Genomic DNA, 22957 nt, shown 5'->3' with positions numbered 1-22957 from the left:
TTGTGATGTGGCCACTTTGCTAAGAACTGGCTTGACACCAGCTACACGTTTGACCCAGGCCGTTTTGTTAAAGTTGTTTTTGATTCAGTGCTCCTTAAAAACAGAGCAGGGAGCCCCCAGACACGTGCCCTCTGGTTTGACTGGCTGCCCCAGGACCACCCCACCCGCCAGGGGCTTTCTTTGCCATCCCAGGCTGCTCTGCCCTGCCCCAGCAGCTGGCCCACATGCTGCTGGCCCTCAGCACAGCGGCAGTGATCACTGTCCAGGCCTCAACCCCTACCTGCAGCGCTGCCAGCTGTCCCGGCTGTACTTACCGTCCGCGAGCTCTCCCTGGCCAGCCTCCTGGGCACGCGCGGGGACCCCGGACTCTGTGGAGAGAGGAGAGAGGCATCTTCAGCATGTGCTCCATGGCGGGAGGGTGTGTGAGTGTGATTGGCCCGAGCTGCGCAGTGAATCACTGAAAGGCATCGGTGTCCGGCCGAGAAAGGCGAGGGCAGTGGGCAGGGGAGTGATGCGGGGATGAGGGGGCGGCCGGGAAGGAGCTGAGGAGCAACCTTGGGCACCAAGGAGCCCCTGAGCCCCTGCCCTCCTCCACTGAGCCCTGGTGCTCCTTCCCCCCTGGGCCCCTCCACTAAGCCCCTCCACCGCTCCACTGCACCCCCACCCCCCACCACTGAGTCCTGGGCCCCTTCCTGGCTGTGCCCCTCCACTATGCCACCACTGCCACTGTACCCCCTACGTCCAGCCACTGAGCACTGTGCCCATGCACTGAAGTACTTAACCTGTGCAGCCCCCCAGATCCGCTGAACCCTTTGTGCTCCATGGTACCCACTGCCCACAAGACCAAGCTCTGAATTCCTGCAGTACTGAACTGATCCTGAGGGGATGTGTCACTTTGGAGAATTCAACTAATTCTCTATTCTAGTAACGCCCACAGGCTCTGATCCAGAGCAGGGCCTTGTGCTGTGTGCTGTACCAACACGGGCCCTGCCCCCAAACAGCTGAGAGCTTAAAATCTGCAATCAGAACACCCTCCCTGTTTTTTAGATGTTCTGACGCCATTTGTAAAGGACCAAGAGGCCCCAGGCCTGGTTTATGGGGCTGCCCAGAGAATTCTCCTGAAATCAGGGGCTGTCCCTCTTTCACTAAGCTTGGGTGACATTCCCCCGGCTCCGTGCCACCTGCAGCACACTAGCACTGCTCTGGCATTGCTGGCTGCCTGGAGGTTGTTCTGAGTCAGCTGCAAACTGATGTCTGCCTTGAGCAGCACCCAGCTGATACAGACACCAGCTACCAAGCTGTGAACTCAGAGGCAGCAGAAACTGTTCCAGGTGAGTCCCAGCCATGCACCCATCCTCTCCAGCAGATCTTTGCATGAGGCACTGCCAAGATACTCGTCCAATCAGTAAGCGACCCTGCTCTTCTGCACTCAGCTCTGCTTTAGCCCTTGGCCTCTTCCACCCTCACTGCCGACTGAGGGCTCTCAGCTCCCCAGACTAGCTCCTAGGGAGGGGGATTTCACCTTGCACAGGCAGACAGAGGCGGATTACGGTTTTGTGTGGTCCTGGGCCAGAGCAAATGGGGGCCCCTCCCCACCCCGGTCTCTCCTCCCCCACCCCTGCCCCGGTGCTCCTGCTGGGGAAATGGGGTCGGGGTGTGGGGGCTTCCCCTGCCCACCCAGAGCTCCTGCCAGGGAGCAGGGTCAGGTTGACTCTGCACCCTGGGCGGAGTGCCGTGTGGGCGGATGGAGCCGGTGAAGCCCCCGCACCCTGACTCTGCTCCCCAGCAGGAGCGCCGGGCTGGTGGAGCAGGTCGGGGTGCAGGGGTGCCCATTTTTCTGGGGGGCCCCCAATTGGCCAGGGGCCCTGGGCATGGGCCCTGTTGGCCCAGTGACTAATCTCCCACCGCAGGCAGAGTCTATGCTGGGACTCTGTTCCACTTGCCCTGGTGCTGCTGTGGTTAATTAAGTGATACAGAACACACCAGCCTCACCAGTCTTTGCCTGGAATCAGGCTGTTGAATCTGGAACTTGACCACAAATGAAACTGTTTTAAGTCTTAAAAGAACTAGCCGAGGAGGGGCTGTCTGAACCACTAATGTTCACTTTTAACAAATACTGGAAAACTGGGGCAATTCCAAAGGACTGGAGGCCTGCCAATATAGTGCCAATATTTAAGAAGGGTAAAAGGGGTGACCCAGGGAACTCTAAATCTGTTAGCCTGATGTCGATCCCGAGTAAAATAATGGAATGGTTAATTTGGGACTCAAAGAATACAAAGCTACAATAGAATTAATCCCGGTTGGTGTGGTTTCATGGAAGGTAGGTTTTGTCAAACTAATTTGTCGTCTTTTTTTAAGCAGGATAACAAGTCTGGTTGATAAAGGTAACTGTGGTGATATAAAAAAAGGAGGACTTGTGGCACCTTAGAGACCAACAGATTTATCTGAGCATAAGCTTTCGTGAGCTACAGCTCATTTCATCGGATGCATTCAGTGGAAAATATTTTCCACTGAATGCATCCAATGAAGTGAGCAAATAAATTTGTTAGTCTCTAAGGTGCCACAAGTCCTCCTTTTCTTTTTCTGGATACAGACTAACACGGCTGCTACTCTGAAACCTGTGTTGATATCGTATACTTGGCTTTTGCCAAGGCATTTGTCTTAGTACCACATGACATTTTGATTAAAAACTTGCATTGTATTGAACTAACGGGGCACAGATTTGATGGAATAAAACCTGGCTCACTGACAGAGCTCAGAATGTAGTTGATAATGGGGAGATATTAACAAGCAAAGTTTGGTTCCCCGGGGATCAGATCTTGGTCCAACACAATTTACTATTTGTACCAACCATCTAAACGATGATATAAAATGTTTGCTTGTAAAGTTTGCAGATGACACAAAGATTGGTGGGATAGTAAACAATGAGGAGGGCAGGATACTGCTACAGAGTGATCTGAATCATCTGGTTAAATGGTCACAAGCCAACAAAATATATTTTAAAACAGCCAAATGCAGGCAATGTATCTGGGAACCAAGAACGCAGGTTATATCTACAGGATGGGAGACTGTCTTGGAAAGCAGTGACGCAGAGAGAATCTCAGAGGTCACTGAAAACAATCACCTCAACATGAGCTCTCAGTGCAATGCTGTTGCAAAAAGGGCTAATGTATGAAAAGGGGAATATCAAAGGAAAATAATCTTCCTTGGGGACAGACCATTGATAGGACCACTACTAGGATACTGTGTCCAGTGCTGGTGTCCACACTGCAGGAAGGATTGGAAGTTCTGGGGTAAGGTCAAAGGAGGGCCACCAAATGATCCAGGAGCTGGGAAACAAGATTTTCTATGTGAGACTCAAGGAGCTCCATTTATTCAGCTTATTGAAGAGAAGGTTGAGAGATGATGTGATCACTGTGTCTAGGCACTGACACATCATGGAACAGAGATCTGAGAGCGGGATGTTTTCAGCCTTGCTGACAAAGGCCTAACCAGATTCAATGGCTGGAAATGGAAGTTTGACAAATTCAGCCTTGAAATAAGATGCAATTTCCTAACAGTGATTAAACATTGGAACAGCTTAGCAGTGTAGGTGATGGGTTCACCCCCACTTGTAGTTTTTAAAATTAGATTAAGGGAGAAATTTTACAACTTGGGTGGATGGGATTGGGCTGGATGGTCATGGTGGTCTCTGGTTCATGGTGGTCTGTGAATTCATGAATCCTCGTGTTCATCCTCTTCCTTCACGGGCCAGGAAGAGAACAGGGAGCTCTGCATTGCCCTTGACAAGCTCAGGACCGTTGCAACTCTGCACTATTACAACTATACTCAAATCTCATGCTTCAAGGCTTCTGGAAGGCACCTGCAGGGGTCAGGAAGGAATAATTTCCTCAACGCACAATTGGCCAGATGTATTCTGGTTTTCTGTTTGTTTTCTTCTGCCTTCCTCTGAGGCATCAGCAATTGGCCACAGCTAGAGACAGGACAGCAGGTGGGGTGGATCAGTGCTCTCAAGTGAGAATCTTTCATCGAGATGCCTGGCTAGTGGCTCTTCTCGCATGCTCAGGGTCACAGGGATCACCAGATTTGAGTCAAGAAGGAATTTTCCCTTGGTCACGTTGGCAGATCATTGGATTTTTTTTTCTTTCTCTGAAGCATCGGGTGTAATTTGCCTGCTGGGACCCTAGAAGTATATCTCACCTAATGAATTCCCTGCCATTTCGGTGGCCTCAGGTGGTGGGGGCACCGCAGTCTCTCCTGCTCTCTGCCTGTGACTCACAACACTTTAGTTTCCTGAGGACTGAAATGCTTTAGTTATTGGGCTCCATAGAGCAGTATTTGCAAGAAATGTTATGGCCTGTGCTATGCAGGAGGTCAGACTGTATGATCTAGTGCAGTGACTCTCCATCTTTACGGGCTACGGCACCCCTTTCAGGAGTCTGATTTGTCTTGAGTACCCCAGGTTCCACCTCACTTAAAAACTACTTGCTTACAAAATCAGACATAAAAATATAAAGTGTCACAGCCACACTATTCCTGAAAAATTGCTTCCTTTCTCAATTTTACCATATAATTATAAAATAAATCCATTGGGATATAAATATTGTACTTACATTTCAATATATAGTATATAGAGCAGCATAAACAAGTGATTGTCTTATGAAATTTTAGTTTGTACTGACTTCGCTAGTGCTTTTTACGTAGCCTGTTGTAAAACTAGGCAAATATCTAGAGGAATTGATGTACCCCCTGAAAGACCTCTATGTACCCCGGATTGAAAACCACTGATCTAGTGGTCCCTTCTGGATTTAAACACTATGAAACTATGAAAAGTCAAAAAAATTAAAGGACCAGGGGTTAAATAGAGCTAAAGTTTCAGACTGTGCTAAGTGCTGGCCTAGAATATCTCAGCTTTGCAACAGCTGCTGCCCTTTTTCGGCAGTAGTGACTAGCAGAAAGAGAGGGAGTTTTGTGCTGTCCTAGAAGAAATTGTAACCAGCGCTCATCCAAGAAGTCCAGTGAACAGTGCTTTGTGATCAGTTTGTAACTAGGTCAGGTGAGAGGATTGTGTGGTTGCATTAGGGCTGTCAAGCGATTAAAAAAATTAATTGCGATTAATCATGCGGTTACACAATAATAGAATACCATTTATTTAAATATTTTGGATGTTTTCTACATTTTCAAATATATTGATTTCAATTATTTTTTGTTGGATGGTTGAGTGTACAATGCTCACTTAATATTTATTTTTGATTAAAATATTTGCACTGTAAAAAAAGTCTTTTTCAATTGCACCTCCTACAAGTACTGTAGTTGCAATCGCTTTTTCAAGTTGAACTTACAAATGTAGATTATTATGTTAGTATTGGTTTGTGATTTTGCTTAAAGAAGGATTTTAGAGCCTACAAGTCCAATCAGTCCTACTTCTTGTTCAGCCAATCGCTCAGACAAACAAGTTTGTTTACATTTGCAGAAGATAATGTTCCTTGTTTCTTGTTTACAATGTCACCTGAAAGTGAGAACAGGTGTTTGCATGGCACTGTTGTAGCCAGCGTCACAAGGTATTTACATGCCAGATGCACTAAAGATTCATATGTCTCTTCAAGCTTCAACCACCATTCCAGGGGACATGTGTCCATGCTGATGACGGGTTCTGCTCAATAACAATCCAAAGCAGTGCAGACCGACGAATGTTCATTTTCATCATCTGAGTCAGCTGACACCAAAAGGTTGATTTTCTTTTTTGGTGGTTCAAGTTCTGTAGTTTGCACACCAGAATGTTGCTCTTTTAAGAATTCTGAAAGCATGCTCCACATCTCGTCCCTCTCAGATTTTGGAAGGTATTTCAGATTTTTAAATCTTGGGTCGAGTGCTGTAGCTATCTTTAGAAATTTCACATTGGTATCTTCTTTGCATTTTATCAAATCTGCAGTGAAAGTGTTCTTAAAATGAAAAATATGGGGTGGGTCATCTTCTGAGATTGCTATAACATGAAATATATGGCAGAATGCGGGTAAAACAGAGTAGGAGACATAAAATTCTCCCCCAAGGAGTTCAGTCACAAATTTAAATAACACTTTATTTTTTTAACAAGCGTCATCAGCATGGAAGCATGTCCTCTGGAACGATGGACGAACCATGAAAAGGCATATGAATCTTTAGTGCATCTGGCATGTAAATATCTTGTGATGCCAGCTACAACAGTGCCATGCAAACTCCTGTTCTCCCTTTCAGATGACATTGTAATTAAGAAGTGGGCAGCATTATCTCCCGTAAATGTAAACAAACTTGTTTCTCTTAGCGATTGGCTGAACAAGAAGTAGGACTGAGTGGACCTGTAGGCTGTAAAGTTTTACATTGTTTTGTTTTTGAGTGCAGTTATGTAACACCCCCCCACATTTGTAAGTTGCACCTGCATGATAAAGAGATTGCATGACAGTAATTGTATGAGCTGAACTGAAAAATACTATTATTTTATCATTTTTACAGTGCAAATAATTCTAATAAAAATAATATAAAGTGAGCACTGTACACTTTGTATTCTGTGTTGTAATTATAATCGATATATTTGAAAATGTAGAGAAACATCCAAAAATATTTAATACATTTCAACTGGTATTCTATTATTTAACACTGCGATTAATCACAATTAATTTTTTAATCACGGTTAATTTTTTTTTAGTTAATCGTGTGAGTTAACTGTGATTAATCAACAGCCCTGGTTTGCAATAGTCACTCTGTTTAACCATGTCTGTCAAAGTGCATTCTGGGAACACTGGGCAATATCCTTCCCCTATGCTCCACGAACATACACGGCATCAAAAGTACGTGGGGCAAAGAACTCGGAGTTGCCTATGGCACAGAGTTTGGAGGCAGGAGGACCAGCCAAACTACAGAAAGCCAGTGTGCTGAACCAGCTTAAGGACACATTGCTGTGTCCGCCCAGGCCTTGGGGCCACATTGACACATGGTCAGCTGCTTCACAAAGTACTCAGCATGGCTGGTTTCAGAAGCACCCACAGCTCCTGTTGAAAACTAGTTCCCAAATTGTATGGACACAAGACACAGATAGAGCCAACAATGACAGCAGACTGTTGGCTGGGTTCAGTGTGGTAGCCTGTCTGTGAGTGATAATGGAAGTGGGAAGAGTCAAGCATGACACTGACGGGACATGAAGAAGGAGACTTTAAGGGGAACTGAGGAGTGGTGTTTTTGCCAGACTGAGTGGACTACAGGGCATCCAGGAGAAGGTGTCTGCCATACAAGAGGGAGAGGTCAGGAATGGAGAGGTAGATTTGTGAGGTGTTTTATGTGCAAGTATTCACAGATGGTTTAAGGCTATATTGGAAAGTAAGATAGGTGAGATGTGAATTGCTGTGGGCTTATGAAAAGTCAATCATTTCAGACATTTTATTACTGTCTTAGAATGAAATAATTATTACTCTAAGAGCAGAACCATATGATTTTGTACAAATGGATTTTCAGATGTTTTTGACAAAGTTTTATATAATGGATTATTGTAAAACTGCTCTAAACAGAAGATTTAGAACAGGTCAGTAGGTAGATAGCAGAAGGTTGGAGTTAAAGGTGTGTCTTCTTTGTGGAGGTTGGGGAAAGTGGAGTCTTCCAGGGTTCTGTACTGGGACCAGCATTCTAAAACTAGTTTAAATAATGGTTTAGATGAAGCTCTAGTTATAGTACTCACAATGATACAGACCCCAGTGCTACAAGTATTAATTCACATACTTAATTTTATGCAGATGAGTAGTGCCATTAGCTTCAGTCAGACTACTCAAGGAGTAAAGCTAAACATATGTATACTTGCAGGATTGGGGCCTGCACTTGAAGATGGTACTAAAACTTTTGGGAGGTTAATGCGTTATCAGTAACTCACTGAGGTTTAAAAAGGGGGGTGTAACTGTAACCATAGAAATGATGCCCTCACTCGACACATGGCTGCTGGGTGGTAAAGCCATTTGAATGCATTTTCAAGCTTCGCTTTTGTACCACAGTCCCGAAAGGAGAGACTTAGTGGATCGCTGGCAGTGCATCGCTATCGTATCATTCAATATCAAAAGGCCTCCTTGTGTCTATCACTCTTTTCACAACAAAGCACCATGAGGAAACCACACGATACAGTGGGGTTCCACTGTTTGCTGCCTATACACAAAAACGCCTGGCCCAGCCACATACACACTGACTGGGTTCTGGCGGCTTCTAAAGCATGCTCACTGTGAGTGTCACTGGCGAGCTCACAAACTACCCTAACACTATACACTCCCGCTCAGAAAGTTCCCCAAAACTTACCTGGGGGTCCCCGCTGGGTTTTCGAAGACTCATATGACTAGGCTCCATTTGATGCATAGGGGTCACAGGGGTGTGATATCCATTCGCTGTAAGGAACACACAGAGGAGGTTAAACGGGCTGCTCTAGGCAGCAAATACTTAAATACAGACTTTCAATGGTTCTTGGTCACTTTATTTATCATAAAAGTAAACTCACAGAACCCTGCAACAAGATACTTGCCTTCCCTATGTGCCGTCTTACCCCAGAAGTGCCTGAACTGAACAGACCTCTAAACAGGCCTGGGCCTGATTTGATAGAATTGGATGGGGCAGTGCCAACCCAGAAACCAAAAATGTATCTAGCCTCTGGGCCCAGGCCTCCTCTCACTGCTCCAGGGAAGACTGAAGTCAGCGGAGTTAGACGGCTGTAGAAAGGGTCTAAGGGAGACGCCCTAGAACTTGAATCAATTCCCAACAGCCCATTTAGTCCCCACATGTGGCAGATACTAGTCCCCCTTCTGTTCCGCAAACCAGCACCCCAAAAACCAGAGGCAAAGAACAACAATCCAATGCTGATTATATTTTAAAACTGCATGATTTGAAAGCCCGTCCCCTGATTTTCTCAGGCCTGACTTGTGGCTGCTTGGGGCTGGATACTACATCTACTCCTTGAAAGGCCCACACTAAGCGTAAAACAGAAACCAGTCCTGACAACAAATAATGAGTGCAAAAGACTTCTGCACCCTCAGTTTTCAGGGGCTCATACATCCTGGTTCCTCCTTTTCAGAGCATTTGACTTGGGTCCACGCCCAAATCCGAATGTCTCCTTAAGGGACAGATGTCTGCAGCTGCCTGTTCCATAGAGGCTGAGAAATGGGGACATTGATCCTGTCTCGAGTGAGGGAGGAATCCATGTACATAGCCCCAGCATCTGCTCCTGGCTCCACCACACTCCAGGATGATTGCTCCAGAAGGTGTTTGTGGAAACAGCCATTTCTACCACTAATGGCTGTTCCCCTGGGCCGCGACCCGTTGGAGGGCTCCTGGGGGACTGAATTCCAGTCAGGCAGCTGCAAGGCTACTTGAGTTCTGCCGTTACCCTGTCAGGCTGATGGTATGAGCTGCCACGGAACTCAGAGTGGCACCTAAACTGGGGTTGCCTAATGCCCTAGGAGAGAGGGAGGGGTGTTGGGAGAGAGAAACCTGCAGTTCTCTGTTGCTGTGCTATTAGAAATGAGTCACTGTTTGTATTATGGGAGCACATGGAGTGAGGTCAGGACTCCCTTGTGCTGGGCATAGGACACATGGGGAAGCAGACTGTTCCTGCCCCAAAGTGATTGCAATCTGAATAGATCAGACAGACCAACGGAAAGAGACAACATCCTAGCCAGAAAACATACACACCACACCTCCAGAATCTCCGCCTTGGTTAGCTGTGTTTCCCCACCTTTGTGTGCACTCTCCACCCCTCGCCCCCGCCATGCAGCACAGCCCATGTGCCAGGCTTTTGCCCAGGACTCCAAGCTCAGTGCAAGAGAGCAAAAGCCAAACAGGTTAGATGTCTACAGGCCCATGCCCCAGCTGCTTCACCCTCTCCCCAGAGGGAGGGCGCTTCTGGGGACCCACATGGCTAGGCCCTGCCCCTGACCTTGTGGGGCAGTCTCCAAATTCTGGAGATTGCCTTCCCTACTTGAGCTGTGGGGCAGCCCCAAATCTCAATTTTTCACCAATCTGGGATAAAAAACAGCTTGTGACCCGGGAGCAGATTGCACTGTGCTGAGAGACATGCGCACATGAGTTTAAGTCTCACCTCTGTCACTCACTGCTGTTACTATTTCTGCACACCCCTCCACACTTGGTAAGGTTTCATGTCCCCCCATCTGGGGCAAGTATTATACTCATTTTCCAGATAAGGTCACTTCTGGCAAAGTCGGGGGCAGAACCCAAATATGGTAGAGCCAAGTCACAGCACTCAGCCATGCTTCCTTTCAGAAAGTGCCCCAAGTCTGTGCTGTCAGGGACAACTATGCTAAACAGCAGCCACATGCTGCTCCCAGAGCTAGGCACAGAGCCCAGGAATCCTGATAGTCAGCATTCTGCTGCTATCTATCTATGGGTAATGTTTGTCACACACGCCTCTAAAAGCTGGTCCATGCAAAGAACAGCCTGGACACGTTATGAGTTTCTCCTTCAGCTCAAGTGGGCAAGGTCTATGGAATGGCTATGAAGGCCCTCTTGGGTTCAGACCACGATGAAGTCCCTTATCAGAAATATCTGTATGTAATTAAAGGGTATCACAGTGGAGACAGAATTTAGGTAACATTATATTGGCATTTCCTAACTTGTGAGTACTTGACTTTACAACCTTACCATTCATTGTACATAAAGGGAGTTCTATGGATTCTATCTTCCTAGGGATCAACGTTTTCTTAAGAAAGCACTGACTGGGGACTGGCTGCTGAAGGGTGCTGCTAATGCACTATATACCTTTCACTGGTAGGGCACCAGCCTGCATCCAACCCAGTTCAGCAGGGATTTAACACTGTCCCAATCTACTGGGTTTTTGGAGATTTGTGGGGTGGGGGGGTCTCAGCTCCAGTTCTCACGTCACAAACTCCCCAGTGCTCTTTGCATTAATGGGCCAACTCAGCAGAGAGGCCAAGAATTGCCTGGACCTTTGGAACTGAGCTGCCCTGGGGCCCCAGATGAAGCCCCTCAGAGCTGGGCTGAGACATGCTGGCAGTGGGCAGGGGAAGCTCCTGCTGCTTTGTAGCTAAAGAGAGGGCTCCATACACCAGGGCTGCCGCCTGATGCCTTCACCAGCACTAAATTTACATACCACATTTCTAAAACTGCAATGGATTATTATATGCATATTATTTGCAAATATGCAAATCAGCTGATTAAATAATTTATATACAATTTTTGCACAATACCTAAGAGTTCCTAATGTTTTTTTAACTAAAAGCTGGCAACCTGACCTGAAGTCCCACTGCCAGCAGCTTCCTACTCCCCAGTGGGAGTGGGATCCTCATGGCCCATCCCTGCTGTGGTGACAGATCCCAGTATTTTGATGCAAAAACGATTATTAATAAAATTATTCTAATTCTTAGTTATTACAAACTTGCCTGTGCCTTTACTGTTTTTAGGAGATACAATTATTTTCATATACATGACACTTGGAGCATATGGATACCTCACATGCTCATGCGTTTGGTTGCTTATTTAATAAAAGTGAAATGAAATGTTTGAGCTAATTGCAACAACCCCTAGGAAATTTCCACTTTCACCTTCTTAGCCATAAAACCACATTTACTACCTCTAGCTGTGTTTACACAAACTCTAGAAAGCAATTTTATAACTTCTCTTTTGGTTTAACATTCTATATAATTTTCTTTAGACTATAATTTGAAAGAGGTACTTATGTGATAGTTATTGGATTTGTGCCTTTCATAGGAATCTTTAATTGCAAATTATAAATGTCCTATAAATAGAGCCCTGCAAATCCACGGGTATTCACTTTATATCTGTGGAAATCCACAGACCATTTCTGCAGATAGTAACGCGTATGCGGATACAAATTTTGTATCCACGCAGGGCTCTGACAGTAAGAGCCAGACGGGCAGCTGTGAGGAACCGCAGCACAGATCCTCCACCTGCCCTGGGCGGTGGAGCAGGGGACAGGGACATGGGCTGGGGCTGCTCGGCCTCCGAGCTACCCCCCTCCTCACCCCCGCCCAGAGCTGGGTCCAGGAGAGCCGCTGTGGCAGCCTGGGTCTCTCCACATGCCCTGGCTGGGAGGGCTAGGGGGCAGGGATGCTGGGCAGGGGGGCAGGGATATTTGGCAGGGGGCTGGGGGGCAGGGACACTGGACATGGGGGGCTGGGACATTTGGCGAGGGGCTGCTTGGGCCCCCCACCCAGGACAGGAGGAGGGTCCCCCGCAGCTCTCCACAGCTGCCACCACGGCTCTCCCTGACTGGGCTCCAGCGGGGGAGCCGGGGAATGCCTTGGAGCCTCAGCCTGGCGCTCAGTGTAGAACCCAGCAAATCTGCAGATGCCAATATCCGCAGATAATTTTTGCGGTTGGCGGATCGAATGCGGATACACATTTGTATAGGGCTCTACCTATAAATGGTAGGCTGCAAATCTAGGAACAATTGGTCAAAAGACAGACAACTAACAAAGAGAGTCTTCTCTGAGAATAAGACACCTCTCCTTGTGAAAAACACAAGGCTGGCATACACGTGTACTTTATCTCAAAAAAACCAAGTTTGTAAGATATATATATAGAGATATAGATATATATTATAAAGAGATCTGGTTTATTCAGAATATTACAAAGACGAGTGATGCTTAAGATGTGCTAGCAGAGTCATAAACCAAGTCATAAAAGCACCCTATTCACCCTTCCTCTTTGCAAAGAGAAAAACCTTTAGTTTTAAACCCTCACAAAGAATTCTAGAAATATCCTCACTGAAACTGATTTCTTTTATACATTTTCTAAAGCCTTCATTCTTCAAACTTTAAGAACATTTATGGTTGAGAAATGTTTTACAGAAGACTGATTACTTCTAACTCATGTTTTCTCTTGAAGGTGAAACTTTGAATTGTCTTTCAAACGCTTAAGATGATATAAGCTTTGTTTGAGATGTTCATTTACAAATATTTTATATCTAAATTCAATCACTCCATACAATAACTGCCCGATATCACTGTTATATGAATAGTGAGATGTTTTCTGTACAAATAGGGAATCAAATGACCTTGCTAGAACTGAGAACTAATATAAGAAGCTGCTTGAGTATAAAATTATTTATATTCATTGGGAAATAAATTAGTTATCTGGCAGGGCTTAAGCACTCCTTATCAAATTCAGGAAGACAAGAACTTCTCCAAGGACGGTTAAGAAGACAGTATTTTATTTGATCACCATTTACGTTTAAAGACTCTTCTTAAGAACAATTTGTTTTAAAAAAATATGTTAAGGGCTCAAATATAGGAAATAGCAATGTTTGTATTCATTTGAAACAGAATTTAAACTCCTATTAAAACCTGATGGAACTAATGAGATATCTCAGAAAATGGACTGAATAAAAGCTAAAACTCTAACTTTAAAGATGTTCTGAGACATCAAAGACAAAAGCAATGCAATCAGAAGAGTTACGGCCCTGCTGCACATGCATACCTGAGAATGGAAGATCAGCCCATGAAGGTGCTGAGCCAATGAAAGGTGACAGTGGCTGATACTTGAGTCCAGACAAGCCCTTCCACCTCCAGTCAGATCATGGAAAGAGAGGAGTATAATTCCTCTGAAGTGAGAGACTCCCTCTCCGATTATGGTTTTATGCTGTTACACACAACTACACTTTCTTGTGCTCTTACGTTCATTCTCACACAAACTCAGCCTGTTAACGTATTCTCATCAAACCTCCAAGCCAACACCTCAAGAAGCAAACAAAGAGCAGCAAGACAACCAAGAACAAAGAAGCTACAACACAGCACCAAGAAGAAAAGGAGTACTTGTGGCACCTTAGAGACTAACCAATTTATTTGAGCATGAGCTTTCGTGAGCTACAGCTCACTTCATCGGATGCATACCGTGGAAACTGCAGCAGACTTTATATACATACAGAGATCATAAAACAATACCTCCTCCCACCCCACTGTCCTGCTGGTAATAGCTTATCTAAAGTGATCATCAAGTTGGGCCATTTCCAGCACAAATCCAGGTTTTCTCACCCTCCACCCCCCCACACACAAACTCACTCTCCTGCTGGTAATAGCCCATCCAAAGTGACAACTCTCTACACAATGTACATGATAATCAAGGTGGGCCATTTCCTGCACAAATCCAGGTTCTCTCACCCCCTCACCCCGTCCAAAAAACACACACACAAACTCACTATCCTGCTGGTAATAGCTCATCCAAAGTGACCACTCTCCAAGTTTAAATCCAAGTTTAACCAGAAAGTCTGGGGGCGGGGGGGGGGGGGGGGTAGGAAAAAACAAGGGGAAATAGGCTACCTTGCATAATGACTTAGCCACTCCCAGTCTCTATTTAAGCCTAAATTAATAGTATCCAATTTGCAAATGAATTCCAATTCAGCAGTTTCTCGCTGGAGTCTGGATTTGAAGTTATTTTGTTTTAAGATAGCGACCTTCATGTCTGTGATTGCGTGACCAGAGAGATTGACGTGTTCTCCGACTGGTTTATGAATGTTATAATTCTTGACATCTGATTTGTGTCCATTTATTCTTTTACGTAGAGACTGTCCAGTTTGACCAATGTAAATGGCAGAGGGGCATTTCTGGCAAATGATGGCATATATCACATTGGTGGATGTGCAGGTGAACGAGCCTCTGATAGTGTGGCTGATGTTATTAGGCCCTGTGATGGTGTCCCCTGAATAGATATGTGGGCACAGTTGGCAACGGGCTTTGTTGCAAGGATAAGTTCCTGGGTTAGTGGTTCTGTTGTGTAGTATGTGGTTGTTGGTGAGTATTTGCTTCAGGTTGCGGGGCTGTCTGTAGGCAAGGACTGGCCTGTCTCCCAAGATTTGTGAGAGTGTTGGGTCATCCTTTAGGATAGGTTGTAGATCCTTAATAATGCGTTGGAGGGGTTTTAGTTGGGGGCTGAAGGTGACGGCTAGTGGCGTTCTGTTATTTTCTTTGTTAGGCCTGTCCTGTAGTAGGTAACTTCTGGGAACTCTTCTGGCTCTATCAATCTGTTTCTTTACTTCCGCAGGTGGGTATTGTAGTTGTAAGAAAGCTTGACAGAGATCTTGTAGGTGTTTGTCTCTGTCTGAGGGGTTGGAGCAAATGCGGTTGTATCGCAAAGCTTGGCTGTAGACGATGGATCGTGTGGTGTGGTCAGGGTGAAAGCTGGAGGCATGTAGGTAGGAATAGCGGTTAGTAGGTTTCCGGTATAGGGTGGTGTTTATGTGACCATTGTTTATTAGCACTGTAGTGTCTAGGAAATGGATCTCTTGTGTGGACTGGACCAGGCTGAGGTTGATGGTGGGATGGAAGTTTTTGAAATCATGGTGGAATTCCTCAAGGGCTATGTAGACTCCCTCCTCAGGCCCTACGCTACCAGCACTCCCAGCTACCTGCGAGACACCACTGACTTCCTGAGGAAACTTCAATCCATCGGTGATCTTCCTGATAACACCATCCTGGCCACTATGGATGTAGAAGCCCTCTACACCAACATTCCACACAAAGATGGACTACAAGCCGTCAAGAACACTATCCCCGATAATGTCACGGCTAACCTGGTGGCTGAACTTTCTGACTTTGTCCTTACCCATAACTATTTTACATTTGGGGACAATGTATACCTTCAAATCAGCGGCACTGCTATGGGTACCCGCATGGCCCCACAGTATGCCAACATTTTTATGGCTGATTTAGAACAATGCTTCCTCAGCTCTCGTCCCCTAAAGCCCCTACTCTACTTCCGCTATATTGATGACATCTTCATCATCTGGACCCTCAGCCTGGTCCAGGCCACACAAGAGATCCACTTCCTGGACACTACAGTGCTAATAAACAATGGTCACATAAACACCACCCTATACCGGAAACCTACTGACCGCTATTCCTACCTACATGCCTCCAGCTTTCACCCTGACCACACCACACGATCCATCGTCTACAGCCAAGCTTTGCGATACAACCGCATTTGCTCCAACCCCTCAGACAGAGACAAACACCTACAAGATCTCTGTCAAGCTTTCTTACAACTACAATACCCACCTGCAGAAGTAAAGAAACAGATTGATAGAGCCAGAAGAGTTCCCAGAAGTTACCTACTACAGGACAGGCCTAACAAAGAAAATAACAGAACGCCACTAGCCGTCACCTTCAGCCCCCAACTAAAACCCCTCCAACGCATTATTAAGGATCTACAACCTATCCTAAAGGATGACCCAACACTCTCACAAATCTTGGGAGACAGGCCAGTCCTTGCCTACAGACAGCCCCGCAACCTGAAGCAAATACTCACCAACAACCACATACCACACAACAGAACCACTAACCCAGGAACTTATCCTTGCAACAAAGCTCGTTGCCAACTGTGCCCACATATCTATTCAGGGGACACCATCACAGGGCCTAATAACATCAGCCACACTATCAGAGGCTCGTTCACCTGCACATCCACCAATGTGATATATGCCATCATGTGCCAGCAATGCCCCTCTGCCATGTACATTGGTCAAACTGGACAGTCTCTACGTAAAAGAATAAATGCACACAAATCAGATGTCAAGAATTATAACATTCATAAACCAGTCGGAGAACACTTCAATCTCTCTGGTCACGCAATCACAGACATGAAGGTCGCTATCTTAAAACAAAAAAACTTCAAATCCAGACTCCAGCGAGAAACTGCTGAATTGGAATTCATTTGCAAATTGGATACTATTAATTTAGGCTTAAATAGAGACTGGGAGTGGCTAAGTCATTATGCAAGGTAGCCTATTTCCCCCTGTTTTTTCCTACCCCCCCCTCCGCCCCCAGACGTTCTGGTTAAACTTGGATTTAAACTTGGAGAGTGGTCACTTTGGATGGGCTATTACCAGCAGGAGAGTGAGTTTGTGTGTGGGGGAGTGGAGGGTGAGAAAACCTGGATTTGTGCTGGAAATGGCCCAACTTGATGATCACTTTAGATAAGCTATTACCAGCAGGACAGTGGGGTGGGAGGAGGTATTGTTTTATGATCTCTGTATGTATATAAAGTCTGCTGCAGTTTCCACAGTATGCATCCGATGAAGTGAGCTGTAGCTCACGAAAGCTTATGCTCAAATAAATTGGTTAGTCTCTAAGGTGCCACAAGTACTCCTTTTCTTTTTGCGAATACAGACTAACACGGCTGTTACTCTAGCACCAAGAAGTAACTTTCAGTCCAGCACGGCTTTTGCACATGGTGATATCTCAGAAACCTCGGCACTATTGGTGAAGTGGAATTTGCAAAAGCACTGCCAAGGGTTTAGATTTAAATTGTTCTTACAATAGTTCCAATGGGATATGGAAATACTATGGTAATTTAAGGTACTAACATCTTCTCCTGTTAAACGTCAGATTGTTCAGACCACATACCCCGGGAGAGAAGACAGCAGCTAACCTTGGTAAACAGAGAGCCTTAGAGGGATTTAATTGAAATGTAAAGTTCTTAATATTTATTAATTTGCCTGCCTCCACACTGCTCCTTGAATTGGTTCTTTTATTATCTTTGTCCAATTTCATAGGACTTAGTTCAGGTCACTCACCTCTGCCTATTTATCGACTGTTTAGATTATCCATGATAGACCAAGAAGGATTCACTGAGCCTTAGACAAAATCCTTGTGCCCATCTCTGAGTCAGGACTCATTGCTGAGTTGGGGAATAATGCACTCTGGTCCTAACTTACACAGAGGAGAGCATCCCACAGACAAGACCCACTCTTCAAGGTGTAATCTCTGAGGACAGCTCTCTGAGAGAGACACAAGAGGAATGTATACCTGAAGAAACCATTGTTTTCTGATTGCGTGTGTTCTGTCTGGGTTGATGTTTGTTTACCTTTTTCTTTCTTTCCTTTCCTTAGTTACAGGAGTTTGGCAATTAATCCTTGGGAGTATATTGTTTGTCTTTCATCACGCAGTGCCTCCCCTAAGGCCTGCGAAGAACCCCATGTGACTACAGTAGAGGGCATCACATCCTTGAATGGGCATTGAGATATCCAATTGAGATATCCAATTGGCCCCAACCATTTCTTGTTTATCTGCACTCTACATTTTTAGTATTTTAGGAGATAAAATTACGTGGTGCTCAAGACCTTACAACACCCCATCTTCCCCCACCCCCATCACCCCACTGGAATTCGGCTGCTGGCTTTCTAACCACCCCTCTCGGGAGTAGGACGGTTGTGGCCAGTCCCTGCCCCAAAGCTGGATCCCCAGTTACTCCTCTCCCTCCGCTCTCTCTCCCAGTCATGGGCTGCACTCCCTGAAGAGTGAACCCTGGTATAAGGTAGCAGAGGTGCGAGGGCTGAGCCCCTCCCCTGAGTATAGGAGACAAATTGAGTCACCTAGATTCCCACAAAGAATGCAGGGTTTGAAACCTTTGCAAACTAGCCCTGCTTGCTCTAAGCCAAAGGGTGGGTGGGTCTGGGTGGGAGGTATGGCTCTAGGAGAATCCAGGATCCCCTGCCTGTGCTGGTGAGTACCAGGGAAGCCTCCCCTCCCTTCCGCTGATGGGACTGCAACCAGCTAGCAAGCAGCTGGTCAGGTCAGCATGGGCTGCAGACAGTGCAGTGCTGACAGCTCTGGGGCTTATGGCCAAGGTGCCAGGAAATGGGCACTGGAAGTGAGGCCCTCTGAACTAAATGAGTTCATTCCGGTGGCTGGCTGAGTGGGGCTCCACTGAGTGTGTTTCATAGAATCATAGAAGAGTAGGGTTGGAAGAGACCTCAGGAGGTCATCTAGTCCAACCCCCTGCTCAAAGCAGGACCATCCCCAACTAAATCATCCCAGCCAGGGCTTTGTCAAGCCAGGCCTTAAAAACCTCTAAGGATGAAGATTCCACCACCTCCCAAGGTAACCCATTCCAGTGCTTCACCACCCTCCTAGTGAAATAGTTTTTTCCTAATATCCAACCTAGACCTCCCCCACTGCAACGTGAGACCATTGCTCCTTGTTCTGTCATCTGCCACCACTGAGACTAGCCTAGCTCCATCCTCTTGGGAACCCCCCTTCAGGTAGTGGAAGGCTGCTATCAAATCCCCCCTCACTCTTCTTTTCTGCAGACTAAATAAGCCCAGTTCCCTCAGCCTCTCCTCATAAATCATGTGCCCCAGCCCCCTAATCATTTTTGTTGCCCTTCACTGGACTCTCTTCAGTTTGTTCACATACTTTCTGTATTGGTGAGCCCAAAACTGGACGCAATACTCTAGGTATGGCCTCACCAGTGCCGAATAGAGGGGAATAATCACTTCCCTTGATCTGCTGGTAATGCTCCTACTAATGCAGCCCAATATGCCGTTAGCCTTCTTGGCAGCAACGGCACCCTGCTGACTCATATCCAGCTTCTCATCCACTGTATCCCCAGGTCCTTTTCTGCAGAACAGAGGCTTTGTCACCAGGAGATGGGCTGTTGTGCAGCGGTATTCGCTGAGCCATGAGCCTGTCCCGGGCTTTGCCAACAGGGCACACAACTTCGCTCTCAAGCTGCTATACGGCTCCTTGGCAGGCTGGCATGTTATCTGAGCTGGGCTAAGGCCTTTCCCCCATGCAGGTGTAAGGTCAACAGACCTCGGTTTGTGGTGGATGGGATCAAACCTGGGCCCTCTGGAGCTTAATGTGTGAACCTCTACTGCATGAGCCATAAGACACATGTCTCTTAGCCATGGCTGAAGCAGGTTCATCAATCCCTAGCTGGTCTAGGTGCCACTAGAGGAAGACAGAGCGCCACACCCAGCAGGCCTGGATTACCCCGGGTGCGTACTGTGTGGGGATTGTACCTAACCAGCCTCCTTCCTGCACCCCTTGTGGGCTCCGCTCCTTCCCCCTGTGGGGGTCTGCCCTGCACCTGGGGCAGCAGCTGCAGCTGAGCTGGTTCTCTGCAGGGGGCAGAGCCACATCAGCTGTAGCTCGGGGCTGGGAAGGCGCTCATGGTGAGAGGGGCACCAGCCACTGCCCTGGAGCCTGCCAGTCATGCCTGAGCTGAGAAGGGCCTGTCAGGCCAGAGCATGGGAGACGCTGAGCTCCTTTCTCAGCCGGAAATGCCTCCCCCTCCCGGCTGCTTGGGCAAACCTCCAGGGCAGGCCCAGCTGAGGGAACAGTACCTGCAGGCACAGCACTCTTCTGGCTCCCGGGGCTCCTGGGGGTCCCTGGCACGCTGCTCGGCCGTTCCCACGTGGTTTCTGTTCAAAGAGAACAGCACAGTGAGTGCATCGGGGCCCTACGAGCATGGCACAGTGCCACGTGCCACAGTCACAGAATGAATGGGTCACCCACCGCCCTGCCTCGGCCCCACACTGCCAGCTCCTGGCCAGTGCAGTGCCACCCACTGCCCGATGCTTCCCCCCACCCTCCCACAGAGATCCCACCCCACCTTCCATCTGTGCAGCTCTCCTCACCGGCTAACCTGCCTCCCCCATCCTGCCCGCTTCATTAGCCATTTTTCCCTTCATCACAGGGTGTGCCAGCTACTACGGAGCAGCGAGAAAGAACACATTTGCATAAAAACAAGCCGTGGCTAATGTGCTGCTCTCACCAAAGTGCGCCTAGCTTTAGCAAAGCATTCAATTAGCCTCCACAGACTTCTTTTCCTCACCTGCAGATTACAGGAATCTCAGCCCAAGAAGCCCCGGACATGCTCAACTGAGACGTAATGACATTGAGTTGGTATGCAACAGAATGTAGTAAGAAGAGCATGGAATGGATTTATATCTAAAATTCTCTGGAAATTTTATTTAGTGACATTTTTTAGTCCATTTGTGTGCTTAAACAGCGACATCTAGCGACTTTTCAGGATTTGTCTGGTGACTTCCTGCTATGTGGAGTTGGCAACATGGAATTACTGTACGGAGAGGAGCCCTAGCCAGGGTCTCTGTCCTGCCCCTCTCTGACAGTGATTGCAAGGAGCCAGGACTGTGACTGGTGGCTGTGGCTTCACGGCAGCCATGGTCCCTTGTCTTCATGAGTGTTTGCTAGGTGAGTGGCTTGATTGTGGGATTCAGCAAACTCTGACTGCTGAGGGTCCGTGCAGGAGGAGCCTGGGAAGACGGCAGCAAAACTCCAGGCAGGGGATGTGGCCGTGGCACAAAGGCCTTTTAGCAGCAGCTCCCTCCTAGGACGGTGGGTCACATGAACAATACAGTGAGGCTGTGCAGCCATTGTGGGGGGTGGAATCCCCAAGACCAGGAGCCCCTCCAGACTGCATGGATTTAGGTGCGGAAATGGCCCAAGAGAAGCAGCGGCTGCCACCCAGAGTCGGAGGTCAGGAGTGCATTTCTGGTACAACTGTACTGCTATATTGTACTGGTCAAGTACTACTAGTGTGGACACAGCCCGGCTGGCAAAGCTGTGCTCTGCACCGGGGTACTTGACTCCAGCCCCCCTGAGTGAAATAAGCTGTATGGATCAGTGTTGTCTGTCGAACAGCATCTACACTTGTGGCTTTTGTTGGCACAGCTCTATCGGTTACAGATCATACCCCTGACCATCCAACCCCCCCCTGCTCCCTGTCCCCTGACTGCCCCCCGGCCCCTATCCACCCCCCCCAACAGGCCCCTCGGGACTCCCACGCCCTATCCAACCCGCCCTGTTCCCCGACCCCTGACTGCCCCAGAACCTCTGCCCCATCCAAGCGTTCCCTGTCCCCTGACTGCCCCCCAGGACCTCCTACCCAACCCCCCCTCCACTGCCGTGCATGCCACCACCGCCCCCTTACCATGCTGCTCAAAGCGGCAGGAGCTCACAGCCCTGCTGCTCACATGGCAGCGTGACTGCAGGGGAGGGGAGACAGCAGAGGAGGGGCCAGGGGCAAGCCTCCTCGGCCAGGAGCTCAAGGGCCAGGCAGGATGGTCCCGCGGGCCGGATGTGGCCTGGGGGCTGTAGTTTGCCCCCCTCTGCTATAAAGACACATGCAAGCGAGATATGAAGGAATTTGGAATTGATCCTGACCACCTGCCTGCGGTGTGGGGGGCCCGAGCGCAGCCCCTGGCCCATTATAGCCTGCTAGTATAACTGTAGAAATTGATTCGGGGAGCTAGGACCATGCCCTGTTGACAATAAACCCGATCAAGTGCCTTCGTACCCCTGGTCCATTATAACTATCTCAACCTTTTCCTTTCTGAGGCCCGCTCACAACACGCTATAAAAACTCCACGTTCCACCTGTGCCACAACAACTGTTTTTCTGCAAATAAACACCAGGGCCAGTGTTCGAGGGTAGCAAACAGGGCAGTTTCCTGGGACCCCATGCCACAGGGGGCCCCCATGAAGCTACATTGCTCAGGCTTCGGCTTCAACCCTGAGTGACGGGGTTCAGGGCCCAGGGCTTCAGACCCATACGGTGGGGCTTCGGCTTTCCACCCTGGACCCCAGTGAGTCTAACGCTGGCCCTGCTTGGCGGACCCCCGAAGCCTGCTCGTGGCTCCCCAGGGTCCCCAGACCCCTGGTTAAAAACCACTGGGCTATAACATTATCCATTTGGCAAATCTCATTTGGTAGATTTCAGCTTTAAAATCTAACTGGCAATTCTGGCAAATTCATAAAATTAAATCCCTTTCACACTGACAGATATAAATGCACAGCTTCAGCTTGGGAGGTCTGGCTGGGAAAGTGCCCAGAATAACCTGCAGGGAACGCCATTCACCCATCTAGGTCTGAGACAAACCTGTCTAGATCTGAGCCAGTGGCTTCAGGGAGAGTAAATCTCACAAACCAGATGATAAGGTCACTCTCCTACCCCGTCCTTTCTGGTGCCCACAATTCAAGAAGGATGCTGATAAATTGGAGCGGACTCAAAGAAGATGGGAATGATTAGAAGATTAGAAAACCTGCCTTAGAGACATAGATTCAAGGAGTTCAATGTATTTAGCTTAACAAAGAGAAGGTTAAGGGGTGATTTTATTACAGTCTGTAAGTATCTACATGGGGAACAAATAGTTACTAATGGGC

At 47.5% G+C, this 22957-nt stretch overlaps 1 protein-coding gene across 1 annotated transcript in view; it reads right to left on the bottom strand.

The window, feature by feature from the left end:
- Window positions 1–22957, bottom strand: part of GAS7 (growth arrest specific 7) — a 211528-nt gene that overhangs the window by 61444 nt on the left and 127127 nt on the right. The window contains exons 3-5 of the mRNA XM_084647092.1: window positions 20117–20194; window positions 8308–8393; window positions 315–368 (exon numbers count right to left, since the gene is read on the bottom strand). Coding sequence (XP_084503218.1) covers window positions 315–368; window positions 8308–8393; window positions 20117–20194 — 218 coding nt within the window. The remainder of the gene's footprint in view (window positions 1–314; window positions 369–8307; window positions 8394–20116; window positions 20195–22957) is intronic.

The sequence above is a fragment of the Lepidochelys olivacea genome, assembly GCF_965140295.1.
Source record: "Lepidochelys olivacea isolate rLepOli2 genome assembly, chromosome: 14".
Classification (NCBI taxonomy): Eukaryota; Metazoa; Chordata; order Testudines; family Cheloniidae; genus Lepidochelys; species Lepidochelys olivacea.
Note: the sequence above shows the minus strand (reverse complement) of the source record. Positions and strands in the feature narration are given on the sequence as shown.